Consider the following 15,394-nt stretch of genomic DNA (forward strand, 5'->3'; position numbering starts at 1 on the left):
CCTCTCATTGCCTGTTTTGGAGACAAAGGAGAGGACTGAGCGGTCTGTTCTAGGAAAAGTAGTCCATGCTTAGGTTCTCAGAGAAGTTGTCCCAACTCCAGCACTGGGGAGCTCCCTCACTTGCTCAGAAATGTCCCACAGATGTATATTATGGGCTCCCTGTCCAGAGAGGAGAAACTTTGGTGGTCAGATCATCCTCAAGGAGAGATGGTCTAGCCAAGAAGTCTTCCTTCTTGTGGTCAACTCACTTAGCCACTGGAGGCAGTTGTGCCAGAATTCCCAAGGACGACCTTTCCTCTGCACTGGTCTGCATTCTCCCCTCCAGGAACTGCTTCTCAGGGCTGATGCTTGATTTTATTATTTTATTTATTTTAGTATTTGTTAAGCACTTACTATATGCCAGGAACTGCACTAAGTGCTGGGGAAGATCCAAGCCAATCAGGTTGGACGCAGTCCCTGTCCCACATGGGGCTCTTAATCCCCATTTTAAAGACGAGATAACGATTGGCACAGAGAAGTGAAGTGACTTGCCTGAGGAGATCACCCAGCAGATAAGTAGTGAAGTCAGGACTAGAACCCAGGTCCTGCTGAACCCCAGGTTGTTAGTAGGGCACTCTCCCTACCAGAAATGGAATCCTCCAAAACTTGGCTCCAATTATCCCAATGGCCTTGGGCTCTAGCTACTTTATTGCTCATTCTCAATCAGCTGCAAAATGAGCTGGCAGAAGTAATATAGAAAATGAGATCCACTGACAATCCATAATCTTTAGTTTAGGTAAAACCTGCCACTTTCCTATCCATCAAATCTTTTCTAAGAGAGGTAAATAAATAGTAAAATGGATGGATTAATGTTTAGGCTTGTCTCCTGTATTTTTTCTGGTGATGGGGCATTATAGATATACTTAGGAATCTAAGGGCTTGAGATTTTTTAAAATGGTATATAAGTGTGACTATGTACCACAATAAGTGCTGGGGTCGATACAAGGTAATTGAGTTGGGCACCATCCCTGTCTCATATAGGGTGCACAGACTTAATCCCCACTTTATAGATGAGGTAACTGAGGAATGGAGTAGTTAAATGACTTGCCCAAGGTGGCTTAGTGGATAGAGCATGGGTCTGGGAGTAGGAAGAACATGGGTTAAAATCCCAGCTCAGCCATATGCATGTTGTGTGACCTTGGACAAGTCACTTCATTTCTCTGAGCTGCAGTTCCCTCATCTAGTTATCTCCCCATCTCCCTCCTACCATTCCTTTCCAAACTCCTTGAACGAGTCGTCTACATGCGCTGCCTCGAATTCCTCAACACCAACTCTCTCCTCGACCCCTCCAGTCTGGCTTCCATCCTCTACATTCCACGGAAACTGCCCTCTCAAAGGTCACCAATGACCTCCTGCTTGCCAAATCCAACGGCTCATTCTCTATCCTAATCCTTCTCGACCTCTCAGCTGCCTTCAACACTGTGGACCACCCCCTTCTCATCAGCACGCTATCCAACTTTGGCTTCACAGACTCTTTCCTCTCCTGGTTCTCCGCTTATCTCTCCGGTCGTTCACTCTCAGTCTCTTTTGCAGGCTCCGTCTCCCCCTCCCATCCCCTTACTGTGGGGGTTCCTCAAGGTTCAGTTCTTGGTCCCCTTCTGTTCTCGATCTACACTCACTCCCTTGGTGACCTCATTTGCTTCCACGGCTTCAACTATCATTGCTACGCTGATGACACCCAAATCTACATCTCTGCCCCTGCTCTCTCCTCCTCCCTCCGGGCTCACATCACCTCCTGCTTTCAGGACATCTCCATCTGGATGTCTCCCCGCCACCTAAAACTCAACATGTCCAAGACTGAACTCCTTGTCTTCCCTCCCAAACCCTGCCCTCTCCCTGACTTTCCCATCACTGTTGACGGCACTACCATCCTTCCCGTCTCACAAGCCCGCAACCTTGGTGTCATCCTCAACTCCGCTCTCTCGTTCACCCCTCACATCCAAGCTGTCACCAAAACCTGCCGGTCTCAGCTCCGCAACGTTGCCAAGATCCACCCTTTCCTCTCCATCCAAACTGCTACCCTGCTCATTCAAGCTCTCATCCTATCCCACCTGGACTACTGTATCAGCCTCCTCTCCGATCTCCCATCCTCTTGTCTCTCCCCACTTCAATCCATACTTTACGCCGCTGCCCGGACTGTCTTTGTCCAGAAATGCTCTGGGCATGTTACTCCCCTCCCCAAAAATCTCCAGTGGCTACCAATCAACCTACGCATCAGGCAGAAACTCCTCACCCTGGGCTTCAAGGCTGTCCATCCCCTCACCCCCTCCTACCTCACCTCCCTTCTCTCCTTCTCCAGCCCAGCCAACACCCTCCGCTCCTCTGCCGCTAATCTCCTCACCATGCCTCGTTCTCGCCTGTCCCACCGTCAACCCCTGGCCCACGTCATCCCATAGGCCTGGAATGCCCTCCCTCTGCCCATCCGCCAAGCTAGCTCTCTTCCTCCCTTCAAGGCCCTACTGAGAGCTCACCTTCTCCAGGAGGCCTTCCCAAACTGAGCCCCCTCCTTCCTCTCCCCCTCCTCTCCCTCTCTATCCCCCGCCTTACCTCCTTCCCTTCCCAACATCTGTATATATGTTTGTACGTATTTATTACTCTATTTATTTTACTTTTCCATATCTATTCTATTTATTTTATTTTGTTAATATGTTTTGTTTTGTTCTCTGTCTCCCCCTTCTAGACTGTGAGCCCACTGTTGGGTAGGGACTGTCTCTATATGTTGCCAACTTCTACTTCCCAAGCAGTTAGTACAGTGCTCTGCACACAATAAGCACTCAATAAATATGCTTGATTGTAAAATGAGGATTAAGATTGTGAGTCCCTTGTGGGACAACCTGATTAGCTTGTATCTACCACAGTGTGTAGAACAGAACTTTTCACATAGTAAGCACTTAACACAGACAATTAATAAAACAAAACAAAAAAATGGAGGACCTGGGATTAGAACCCAGATCCTCTGACTCCCAAGCCCGTGATCTTTCCACTAGGCCACACTGAAAGGATGGATTCAGGTATCTCTGTTGGCCAAGACCTAGACTAACTGAATTAACGCTTGACTCATTATCTAGCCTGTATGCAGAGACTTTTCATAATTATGTTTCCGACTTGTAGTTCCCAAGCGCTTAGTACAGTGTTCTGCACACAGTAAGAGCTCAATAAATACGATTGAATGAATTAATTAGAAAAATGAGCCTCAACAATCAATCCATTAATGGTATTTCTTGAATGCTTACTATGTGCAGAGCACTGCACTGTGCGCTTAGTAGAGTACAATATATCAGAATTAGCAGACATGTTCCCTGCCTATAATGAACTTAGAAACTAGAGGCTAATAATAAGCAGCAGCATGGTGCAGTGGATAGAGCATGGGCATCAGAAAGTCATGGGTTCTATTCCCAGCTCTGCCACATGTCTGCTGTGTGACCTTGGGCAAGTCACTTAGAGAAGCAGTGTGGCTCAGTGGAAAGAGCACGGGCTCTGGAGTCAGAGGTCATGGGTTCATATCCCGGCTCCGCCAACTGCCAGCTGTGTGACTTTGGGCAAGTCACTTAACTTCTCTGGGCCTCACCTCATCTGTAAAATGGGGATTAAGACTGTGAGCCCCCCATGGGACAACCTGATCACCTTGTAACCTCCCCAGCGCTTAGAACAGTGCTTTGCACATAGTAAGTGCTTAATAAATGCCATTATTATTATTATTCTCTGAGCTGCAGTTCCCTCATCTGTAAAATGGGGATTGAGACCTTAAGCTCCATTTGGGACAGGGACTATGTCCAACCCACTTTGCTTGTATCCACCCCAATGCTTAGTACAGGGCCTGGCATATAGTAAGTGCTCAACAAATACTGTAATTGTTAAGAATAATAATGATAATAATAATAATTAAAAAGACTACTCCATCCTTTTTTTCTTCTTTCATTTCCTTTACTCCTTTATCATAACTTGTCTCATCAGAATACATTGAGTTGGACCCAATGCCCCACAATCATAAGGGTTGCATGTTTGCAAAACTAACTCTATAGTACTACAGTTACTGACCCTGAAGAGCCCTTTCTTTCATCATCACAGGGTGCTGTATCCAAACAGGCTCCAAAAAATCACCCCTTGACCCCATCAATTACCCTACAATGGTCAAGCCAAAGCTTTCTTTTCATTTCCAATTATGTCTGTAGTAGTACTGGTAATAAGGAGGTGAGTTTATTATAATGAACTGGATCCAGTTTTAAATCAGTAGATGAAGTGCCTTAACTGTTTCTCTGAACTTTGAACTTTCTCTCTCCAAAATCCCCAAGGTATCTTTCCTTTCCAAATACTTCACTCAAGAAAAGGCAAACGTCTTAACCGTGGAAGAGCTGCCCAGGAACCGAATATGTTTGTCAAGTGTTAGCAAGTCTTCCAACAAACCGTCTTAATGAGATAGTCACATATTGTACAAGTAATCATTAAAATTCCAACACTGCAATTTAAAACAAAGGCAATGTTGGAATGATGGTTTGGAAAGTCTCTGCATACAGGCTAGATAATGAGTCAACCATTAATTTCTGTTTGTCAGCGTGGGTGTCTACATAGGTCTTGTTGCTATTTCATTCAAAATTTATCCTTTTTCGCCTATGGGTCTTTCTTTGGTCATGTGATTGCTGTGGCTCCCACGCACATGCACTTAGGAGGATCTGAAATGTTGTCTGGACTTCACACTCAGTTTTAACCATTTATGTAGTCAAAGGTACATATTTGCAAGTGAACTAGAAAACCCCAAAATAATTTTTCAATATATTTCTTCAGCAACAAAACATTCCTGAGAGTTGGCATAATGAAAGCTTAAAATTTCATTCCTTCTTTGTGTGGGCAACCTCTCACGTTCCGTTGCAGTTAATGTCAATTGAGATTTCTACAACAGCATCCTGGACCAATTTTCATTGCTAATTAAAGTGGCCACAGATCAAAGTTCAAAGCACTGTTGTTAATGAAAATGAATTCTTAGTTGTATTTCAGAAAGGACTCAATTGAATATCCTGGGAGCTATGGGAATTTTGCCTTGAAATAAAACACCTCTGTCTGAAGACTCAGAGCATTTTAAGACTTCACCACCCTTATTTTCACCAATTCCTCATGAGGGTTGGAAGGCTGGGAGAGTTGATACCCTAAATTATAAATTTAGGGAGAGTTCAAGCCTCAAAGTGGAAATTCATTCAAGGCAACAAAATGCACAAAAGTCTTAGGGTCCTTAACTAGGAGTCTCTAGACTGTGAGCCCTCTTTTGGGCCGGGATTGTCTCTATTGTTGTATTGTACTTTCCAAGTGCTTAGTACAGTGCTCTGCACACAGTAAGTGCTTAATAAATATGATTGAATGAATAAATAAATGAGTCAGGAAGTGTGAGGTCTGGTCTCACCTCTTGCTCCCGATTCACTCTGCTTTATCCGGAATCGTCAAGGAGAGACTTACAGTTCATTCATTCATTCAATCGTATTTATTGAGCGCTTACTGTGTGCAGAGCACTGTACTAAGTGCTTGGGAAGTACAATTTGGCAACAGATAGAGACAGTCCCTATCCAACAAAGCATAAGACTCCAATTTAGTTCAGGCATAATAGCAATGCTGGAGACACTGATTTGAAGAAGACCTAGGGGCCTTTATTTTGGCAAAGAACCACTTTATGCCTAGCTATAGAGGTCAATTTCACTCTGCTGCCCGGATGATTTGTCTACAGAAAGGTTCTGTCCGTGTTTCCCCACTCTTCAAGAACCTCCAGGGGTTGTCCGTCCATCTCAGCATCAAACAAAAAAGCCTTAGCATCGGCTTTAAAGCACCCAGTCACCTTGCCCCTTCCTACCTCACCTTGCTGCTTTCCTTTTACAACTCAGCCCACTCACTTTGCTCTTCTAATGCCAACCTACTCACTGCACCTTGCTCTCATCTATTTCGCCGCCAACCTCTCACCCACATCTTGCAATGCCCTCCTTCTTCATATCCTATAGACAACTGCTCTTTCCCCACCTCAAAGCCTCTAAGCGGCCTTCTCTAAGCTCTCATTTTCCACTTTCTGCGTCATCCTGATTTGCTCCCTTTACTCACCCCTCCCTCTGTCCCAGAGCAGTTCCGTACATACCCATAATTTCTGGATTCATATCAATGTCTGTCTCCCACTGTAGACTGGGTGGGGGGGGTGTCTACCAACTCTGTTGTATTGTACTCTTCCCAAGGGCTTAGTACTGTTCTCTGCAAACAGTTAAGTGCTCAGTAAATACGATTGATGATTATTACTTATTTTCGTTTTGATGAAAGTAAACTTGACATTCAAATTTTAGGGCCACTAGCTGACTTTAAAAGCAGGCAAGAGCTTTAATCAACTCCACAGCAAGTGTTTGTGTCTGCTTATTGTTCTATTGTACTCTCCCAAGTGCTTAGTACAGGGCTCTCCACACAGTCAGTGCTCAATAAATATGATTGACAGACTGATTGTAACATGCCTATGGCCTGCTTGCCACCTCCACCCCTCTAGTAAGTGCTCAGTTACGGCTGCAGAAACGAGAAGCATTTTCCTCTGGAGTGGTGGATGACTCATTATTGTAACAGTGGATTTAAGAAGCTTTCAGCTTCAAGTCCCAATACAACCCAAGATGGTGGGGACCGAAACTGGTTTTGTTAAGATTATTCTCCAGTCCAAGGGGTGTGGGTCTTATCTATATTTCTACTTGACTTGATTTCCCACTCTCCCAGCCAAAGCCCGAGAACGAATTGATGGCATGTCTGAACTCTTCTTATGCCTATTCTGGAGGCTTTTTAGAGTTTGTATTACTCTGGTGTGGAAGAAGAAAAAAAAAAGACATCTGATGCTGCCACTCGATTGAGGACTTCGTGGCTCAGGCCTGTCAACCCCCTTTGAGTCCCAGGGATGTCATGGTGTGGCTCAGTGGAAAGAGCCTGGGCTTGGGAGTCAGAGGTCATGGGTTCAAATCCCAGCTCTGCCAATTGTCAGCTGGGTGACTTTGGGCAAGTCATTTCACTTCTCTGTGCCTTAGTTACCTCATCTGTAAAATGGGGATTAAGACTGTGAGTCCCCTGTGGGACAACCTGATCACCTTGTAACCTCCTCAGTGCTTAGAACAGTGCTTTGCACATAGTAAGCACTTAATAAATACTATTATTATTATATTTAATAAGCCCTCAGAATTAAGACAAGGCATTTAGAAATGGTTTTGGTCTCATATCACCTCTGCTCAGATCTACCTCTTATGACAGATTGCAGGGGAATCAGTGAGAACTACATTGCAGACTATTAACCTAACATTGAAATTAATGTTCATTTTAGACTCACTCAGTGGTTAGTCGTAGGAATATGGGGGGTTTAATGTCACTGGCCATGCCTTACCCAGCCATTATCCCCATGTGCTTAGTTCTGATCACTTTTCAATGGTAGAATTGATTTTTATAGTTGAACAATCCCATCATGTATTTGGGTCTTATGAAGACAAATTGGAGGGCAGAGGGCTTTTGCTGTTGAGAATGCTTTACAAAATCAGCCTCCCCTACCTGCAGAGGATAAGCTGCAATTTACCCAGTTGAAGAAAAGAAGGCTTGTCGCCATTGCTACCTCAAGAAGACCATGCGATGATGCAATATTATTCTAGCAAGTGAAGTTAAGGCATCAGATGCTGCTCTAAGTGCATAGAAGAGATTCACAGAGTGACAGGAGAAGCAGACAAGGGGGAACCGCATCTAAATGAAAGAGGTGTTTCATTGCAGGGTGACAGCTAACGGCGGATAGGAGGGGCCTCACACGGAATGAATCATTCAGATACATTAGCCAACAGATTGATCCATTAAACGGCTATTTTTCAAACAATCCCATCTTCCAAGACATTCTTAAAGGACTGTCAATCTGCCTCACTCTGAGTGGGACAGGTGTCTTGGGTTACCATTCTCATTCAAGTGCTCAGTACAGGGCTTTGCACGCAGTAAGTGCTCAATAAATACGACTGAATGAATTCATCACTCGATGTTTTTCTGCCTTGGTATTGGTACATTCAGCAACGGTAACCTAGTGGCACGATGCTAAGAATTCCCAACAATTGCCACCTGCACACCCAGACAAAAAGGGCCGGGTTCTATCAGCTCAGAAAGGGCCACTTCTAGCACCTCTCTTGCTTTACCTGTGTGGTGTGATGCTTTAACATCCTAAGAGACTTCTCACTGGATCTGAAGATCTTCCACGCAGCCCATTACTCTCAAGAGCAGACTCTTTTTCGTCATGATCTGCCTAATTGTTTCTATTGGCATTCATGCGCTGCCCCATAAAGTTTTAAGAGCCTCTTGCCATGGCTAAAAAAAGCTTTATAATGGAAAGGTCTTAGCAAGGAGTTTCTCCTGTCTGTTCTTCTCCATCAGCTAACAAGGAGTCTTTGGGAAAGATAAACGTTTGGCCTAGATTCTTGATTGTAATTTAGAAGAAAACTCCCCCAGTGTTGCAGCTAAAACACCGTTTTGAATTAGATACCATGGAGACACCAGTTGCAGGAACTGATGCGTCAATCTGACAGAGCTTGAAAGGAAATACATGCCCCTTGTTTGAAGAATGAGAGAGAAAAAGAGAGAAATCTCCAATGAGCTATTTCTTGTATTTTGTTAACTTTTCTTCTGCATAATTAAGCTCAGCTTCATTCTACAGAAGGCTCTGCGTAGCCTACGCTATGGTCTAAAATAGCTATAGAGTTGCAAAGAACAGATAAGTTCCTCTAAACAGTTATGTATGTGTGTGTGTGTGTGTGTGTGTGTGTGCGTCTGTGTGTGTCTGTTTGTGGGTGGGGGTTTAAGTAATTGAGGCAGGGGCTCATGAACAACCTTCCCTTCTCCCTCCCCAGCAGGGCATATTAGAGGACAAAAAGGAAGCCATAAACTTTGAAATCTCGAGGTGTCATGTCCCATGTTCCCAAGCAGGCGGCCTGGGAAACAGAACAGGCCGAGCTACAAAGATCTCACGTTCGGTTCTTGCCCCCCGACCGTCCAAGGTGCTCCACCTAGGAACCTCGCCCCCCCCACGGCTCTAGCTCTACCTGCCTCCAGGAGTCTCTGACAGAGCTGCAGGCGCAACATCACCCGCAAGCCCCCACCCCTCAAACCATCCCAGCCCCCGCTCCACGATAACCCCCCGAAAGCTGCCTGTCCCCGGCCAACCCTTGTCGCCCTCCACACCAATCTGGATAAAGAGATCTGCAGGCACCTCTTCCTCCTCCTCCCCTGCCTCCGCCGGGTCCCGCTTACCAAAGGGAACTCTCTCTCCCTCTCCCATTTCTCTCTCTCCCCCTCCCCATCTCTCTCATCTCCCTCTCTCCCCCTCATCTCCCTCACTCCCCTCATCTCCCTCTCATCTCCCTCTCACCCCCTCATCTCCCTCTCACCCCTCTCTCCCCCTCATCTCCCTCTCGCCCCCTCATCTCCCTCTCACCCCCTCATCTCCCTCTCACCCCTCTCTCTCCCCCTCATCTCCCTCTCACCCCTCTCCCCCATCTCCCTCTCTCCCCCCAATCTCCCTCTCTCCCCCCAATCTCCCTCTCTCCCCCATCTCCCTCATCTCCCCCTCTCCCCTCATCTCCCTGTCCCCATCTCCCTCACCCCTCTCCCCCCCATCTCCGTCTCATCTCCCTCTCACCCCACTCTCCCTCTCATCTCCCCCTCATCTCCCTCTCTCCCCCATCTCCCTCTCTCCCCCACTCTCCCCCTCATCTCCCTCTCACCCCACTCTCCCCCTCATTTCCCTCTCTCCCCTCATCTCCAACCCTTGTCACCCTCCACACCAATTTGGATAAAGAGATCTGCAGGCACCCCTCTCCCCTCTCTCCCCCTCATCTCCCTCTCCCCTCTCTCCCCCTCATCTCCCTCTCCCCTCTCTCCCCCTCATCTCCCTCTCTCCCCCTCATCTCCCTCTCCCCTCTCTCCCTCTCCCCCTCATCTCCCTCTCCCCTCTCTCCCCCTCATCTCCCTCTCCCCTCTCTCCCCCTCATCTCCCTCTCCCCTCTCTCCCCCTCATCTCCCTCTCCCCTCTCTCCCCCTCATCTCCCTCTCCCCTCTCTCCCCCTCATCTCCCTCTCCCCTCTCTCCCCCTCATCTCCCTCTCCCCTCTCTCCCCCTCATCTCCCTCTCCCCTCTCTCCCCCTCATCTCCCTCTCCCCTCTCTCCCCCTCATCTCCCTCTCCCCTCTCTCCCCCTCATCTCCCTCTCCCCTCTCTCCCCCTCATCTCCCTCTCCCCTCTCTCCCCCTCATCATCTCCCTCTCCCCTCTCTCCCCCTCATCTCCCTCTCCCCTCTCTCCCCCTCATCTCCCTCTCCCCTCTCTCCCCCTCATCTCCCTCTCCCCTCTCTCCCCCTCATCTCCCTCTCCCCTCTCTCCCCCTCATCTCCCTCTCCCCTCTCTCCCCCTCATCTCCCTCTCCCCTCTCTCCCCCTCATCTCCCTCTCCCCTCTCTCCCCCTCATCTCCCTCTCCCCTCTCTCCCCCTCATCTCCCTCTCCCCTCTCTCCCCCTCATCTCCCTCTCCCCTCTCTCCCCCTCATCTCCCTCTCCCCTCTCTCCCCCTCATCTCCCTCTCCCCTCTCTCCCCCTCATCTCCCTCTCCCCTCTCTCCCCCTCATCTCCCTCTCCCCTCTTTCCCCCTCATCTCCCTCTCCCCTCTCTCCCCCTCATCTCCCTCTCCCCTCTCTCCCCCTCATCTCCCTCTCCCCTCTCTCCCCCTCATCTCCCTCTCCCCTCTCTCCCCCTCATCTCCCTCTCCCCTCTCTCCCCCTCATCTCCCTCTCCCCTCTCTCCCCCTCATCTCCCTCTCCCCTCTCTCCCCCTCATCTCCCTCTCCCCTCTCTCCCCCTCATCTCCCTCTCCCCTCTCTCCCCCTCATCTCCCTCTCCCCTCTCTCCCCCTCATCTCCCTCTCCCCTCTCTCCCCCTCATCTCCCTCTCCCCTCTCTCCCCCTCATCTCCCTCTCCCCCTCTCTCCCCCTCATCTCCCTCTCCCCTCTCTCCCCCTCATCTCCCTCTCCCCTCTCATCTCCCCTCTCTCCCTCTCCCCTCTCATCTCCCTCTCCCCTCTCTCCCCCTCATCTCCCTCTCCCCTCTCTCCCCCTCATCTCCCTCTCCCCTCTCTCCCCCTCATCTCCCTCTCCCCTCTCTCCCCCTCATCTCCCTCTCCCCTCTCTCCCCCTCATCTCCCTCTCCCCTCTCTCCCCCTCATCTCCCTCTCCCCTCTCTCCCCCTCATCTCCCTCTCCCCTCTCTCCCCCTCCTCTCCCTCTCCCCTCTCTCCCCCTCATCTCCCTCTCCCCTCTCTCCCCCTCATCTCCCTCTCCCCTCTCTCCCCCTCATCTCCCTCTCCCCCTCTCTCCCCCTCATCTCCCTCTCCCCTCTCTCCCCCTCATCTCCCTCTCCCCTCTCTCCCCCTCATCTCCCTCTCCCCTCTCTCCCCCTCATCTCCCTCTCCCCTCTCTCCCCCTCATCTCCCTCTCCCCTCTCTCCCCCTCATCTCCCTCTCCCCTCTCTCCCCCTCATCTCCCTCTCCCCTCTCTCCCCCTCATCTCCCTCTCCCCTCTCTCCCCCTCATCTCCCTCTCCCCTCTCTCCCCCTCATCTCCCTCTCCCCTCTCTCCCCCTCATCTCCCTCTCCCCTCTCTCCCCCTCATCTCCCTCTCCCCTCTCTCCCCCTCATCTCCCTCTCCCCTCTCTCCCCCTCATCTCCCTCTCCCCTCTCTCCCCCTCATCTCCCTCTCCCCTCTCTCCCCCTCATCTCCCTCTCCCCTCTCTCCCCCTCATCTCCCTCTCCCCTCTCTCCCCCTCATCTCCCTCTCCCCTCTCTCCCCTCATCTCCCTCTCCCCTCTCTCCCCTCATCTCCCTCCCCTCTCTCCCCTCATCTCCCTCCCCTCTCTCCCCTCATCTCCCTCCCCTCTCTCCCCTCATCTCCCTCCTCTCTCTCCCCTCATCTCCCTCCCCTCTCTCCCCTCATCTCCCTCCCCTCTCTCCCCTCATCTCCCTCCCCTCTCTCCCCTCATCTCCCTCCCCTCTCTCCCCTCATCTCCCTCCCCTCATCTCCCTCCCCTCTCTCCCCTCATCTCCCCCTCATCTCCCTCCCCTCTCTCCCCTCATCTCCCCTTCCCCTCTCTCCCCTCATCTCCCCTTCCCCTCTCATCTCCCCTTCCCCTCTCTCCCCCTCATCTCCCTACCCTCTCTCCCCTCATCTCCCCTTCCCCTCTCTTCCCCTATCTCCCTCTCCTCTCTCCCCCTCATCTTCCTCTCCCCCATCTCCCTCTCCCCTCTCCCCATCTTCCTCTCCCCCATCTCCCTCTCCCCTCTCTCCCCTCCCTATCTCTTCCCCCTCATCTCTCTCATCTCCTCTATCTCCTCTCCCTATCTCTCCCCTTCCCATCTCTCTCCCCTCATCTCTTTCCCCATCTCTCCTCCTTACCATCTCTCTCCATCTCTCTCCCCCCTCCCCATCTCTCTCTTCCGTCCCCATCTCGCTCTCCCCTCCCCATCTCTCTCCTCTGTCCCTCCCCATCTCTCTCCCCTCTTCTCTTCCTATCCCCCTCCCCAACTCTCTCCCCTCTCTCCTTTCCCTATCCCCCTCCCCAACTCTCTCCCCTCTCTCCTTTCCCTATCCCCGTCCCCATCTCTCTCCCCTCTCTCCTCTCCCCTCTCCCTATCCCCCTCCCCATCTCTCTCCCCTCTCTTCTCTCCCTATCCCCGTCCCCATCTCTCTCCCCTCTCTCCTCTCCCCTCTCCCTATCCCCCTCCCCATCTCTCTCCCCTCTCTTCTCTCCCCCTCTTGCCATCTCTCTCCCCTCTCTTCTCTCCCCCTCCCCATCTCTCTCCTCCCTCTTGCCATCTCTCTCTCCCCTCTCCTCTCACTATCCCCCTCCCCATCTCTCTCCTCTCCCTATCCCCGTCCCCATCTCTCTTCCCATCTCTCTCCCCTCTCTTCTCTCCCCCTCCCCATCTCTCTCCCCCCTCCCCATCTCTCCTCCCTCTTGCCATCTCTCGTCCCTCATCTCCCTCTCCACTCTCCCCATCTCTCCCCCCATCTCTCCCCCTCATCTCTCTCTCCCCATCTCTCTCCCTTCTCTCCCCTCCCATCCCTCTCTCCCCTCCCATACCTCTCTCCCTTCTCTCTCTCTCCCCTCTCATCTCTCTCCCCTCTCCCTTTCTCCCCTCTCCCCATCTCTCAACCCCCTCCATCTCTCTCCCTCCTCCCCATCTCTCTCCCCTCCCCATTCATTCATTCAATCGTATTTATTGAACACTTACTGTGTGCAGAGCACTGTACTAAGGGACCCATCTCTCCCCCCTCCCCAGCTCTCTCTCCCCATCTCTCCTCCCTCCCCATCTCTCCCCCCTCCCCATCTCTCCCCTCTCCCCATCTCTCTCCCCCATTTCTCCATCTCTCTCTCTCTCCCTTCTCTCCCCTCCCATCTCTCTCTCCCCTTCCCATCTCTCCCCATCTATCTCCCCTCTCCTCTCCCCATCTCTCTCCTCCTCCCTCTTTCTCTCTCCCCCTCCCCATTTCTCTCTCCCCATCTCTCCCTCTCCATCTCTCTCCATCTCTCTCCCCATCTCTCTTCACTTTCTCCATCTCTTTCTCCCCTCCCCATCTCTCTCCCTTCCCTATCTCTCCCCATCTCTCTCCCCCTCCCCATCTCTCTTCTCTCCCCTCCCTCCTCTCCCCTCCCCATCTCTCCTCTCCCATCTCTCCCTATCCCTTGCCCTTCTCTCCTCTCCCCATCTCTTTCCCCTCCCTCCTCTCCCCAACTTTCCCCATCTCTCTCCCCCTCTCCTCTCCCCATTTCTCTCTCCCCCCTCTCCTCAACTTTCCCCATCTCTCTCCCCCCTCCTCTCCCCATTTCTCTCTCCCCCCCTACTCTCTCCATTTCTCTCTCCCCTCTCTCCTCTCCCCATTTCTCTCTCCCCTCTCTCCTCTCCCCATTTCTCTCCTCTCTCCATTTCTCTCCCCTCTCTCCATTTCTCTCTCCCCTCTCTCCATTTCTCTCCCCCTCCCCTCCTTTCCCCCTCCCCTCTCTCCTCCCCATCTCTCTCCCCTCCCTCCTCTCCCCAACTCTCCCCATCTCTCTCTCCCCACTCCTCTCCATCTCTCTCCCCTCTCCATTTCTCTCCCCCTCCCCTCCCAATCCTCTCTCCCTCCTCCCACACCTCCTTCCCTCCCCCCCTCCTCCCACACCTCCTTCCCTCCCCCCTCCTCCCACACCTCCTTCCCTCCCCCCTCCTCCCACACCTCCTTCCCTCCCCCTTCTCCCACTTCCCTTCCTTCCCTCTCCCCCTTCTCCCACCTCCCTTCTGTCTCCCCCCTCCGCCTTCTCCCCCCTCCCTTCCGTCTTCCCCCTCCCCTCTTTATCTCCTCCCCTCTCCACCTCATCTCTCTCCCCTCTCTATGTCTGGCATCTCCGGGTGGTCGTGGCGGGGGGGGGGGGGGGGGGAGGGGTTGGAGAGGAGGGGACGGGGGTCCTCGCCCCCAGAGGAGAAATACCTACCTTCCAGGCAGCAGGTCCTCCAGAGCCCGGAGTGGGTCAGGACTTCCTCGTTCTTCCTACTGGTCTCATTGTCACTTGTAGATTTAGTCCTGCACACGCCTCGGGAATACAACCAGTAGTCTGTGCCCACGGCAATGGTCATGAGGCTAAAGGCGGCGAAGGCTCCCACGGTGGTGATCAACATCTGGATACTTCGGTCACACATCCTCATAATTCTTCATGGTATTCTGGAAGATTGGGGGGAGGGAGGAGGAGGAGGGGAGCAAGATCCAAGGGGATGGGGAATGGGGAGGGGGGCGTCCCCCAGCAGCTAGGCGGCCGGTCCGGGAGTGGGAGCTGACCGGCACCCTGCAGAAAAAGCTTCGGCCCGTCCCGGGCCCCCCTGGGCATCCTCCACGGGCATTTGCGCAGGGCCAAGACGGAGTCTCATGCCTTCTTCCCCAGGTGCCCCCTCCCCACCCCCAGCTCGGGGGGAGGGTGGAGGGAGGGGGAGTCTACGCCGCTCCGACGGGGCCGGGCAGCATCGCCGCCGGGCCGCTCCTGGGGCATGGCACCCCCGGCCCGCCCCGGGGGCACGGGGCTGGGCAGAGGCGGGCAGAGGGGATGGACCGCCCGAGAGCCTGGCACACACACCACACACACAGAGAGGAGACTGAGAGAGGGAGAGGGTGGGAGGGTGGGAGGGAGGGAGGCAAAAATAGCTCTGCTCCAAGCTGCGGGGAGAGAGAGCAGCCCCTAGGCTGGCTCCCCCAGCCTGCTGCTGTCAGAAGGAGAAGAAGAAGAGCGCTCCGCCTGCCCCTGGACCAAAGGAGGGGCCACGTCGCCCGGGACACGC

The 15,394-nt window shown here is 52.2% G+C and overlaps 1 protein-coding gene across 1 annotated transcript in view; it reads right to left on the reverse strand.

Moving 5' to 3' along the window:
- Window positions 1-15,184, reverse strand: part of CACNG3 (calcium voltage-gated channel auxiliary subunit gamma 3) — a 137,793-nt gene extending 122,609 nt beyond the window's left edge. The window contains exon 1 of the mRNA XM_038763187.1: window positions 14,560-15,184. Coding sequence (XP_038619115.1) covers window positions 14,560-14,770 — 211 coding nt within the window. The 5' untranslated portion in view covers window positions 14,771-15,184. The remainder of the gene's footprint in view (window positions 1-14,559) is intronic.
- Window positions 15,185-15,394: the final 210 nt, after the last annotated feature.

The sequence above is a fragment of the Tachyglossus aculeatus genome, chromosome 21, assembly GCF_015852505.1.
Source record: "Tachyglossus aculeatus isolate mTacAcu1 chromosome 21, mTacAcu1.pri, whole genome shotgun sequence".
NCBI lineage: Eukaryota > Metazoa > Chordata > Mammalia > Monotremata > Tachyglossidae > Tachyglossus > Tachyglossus aculeatus.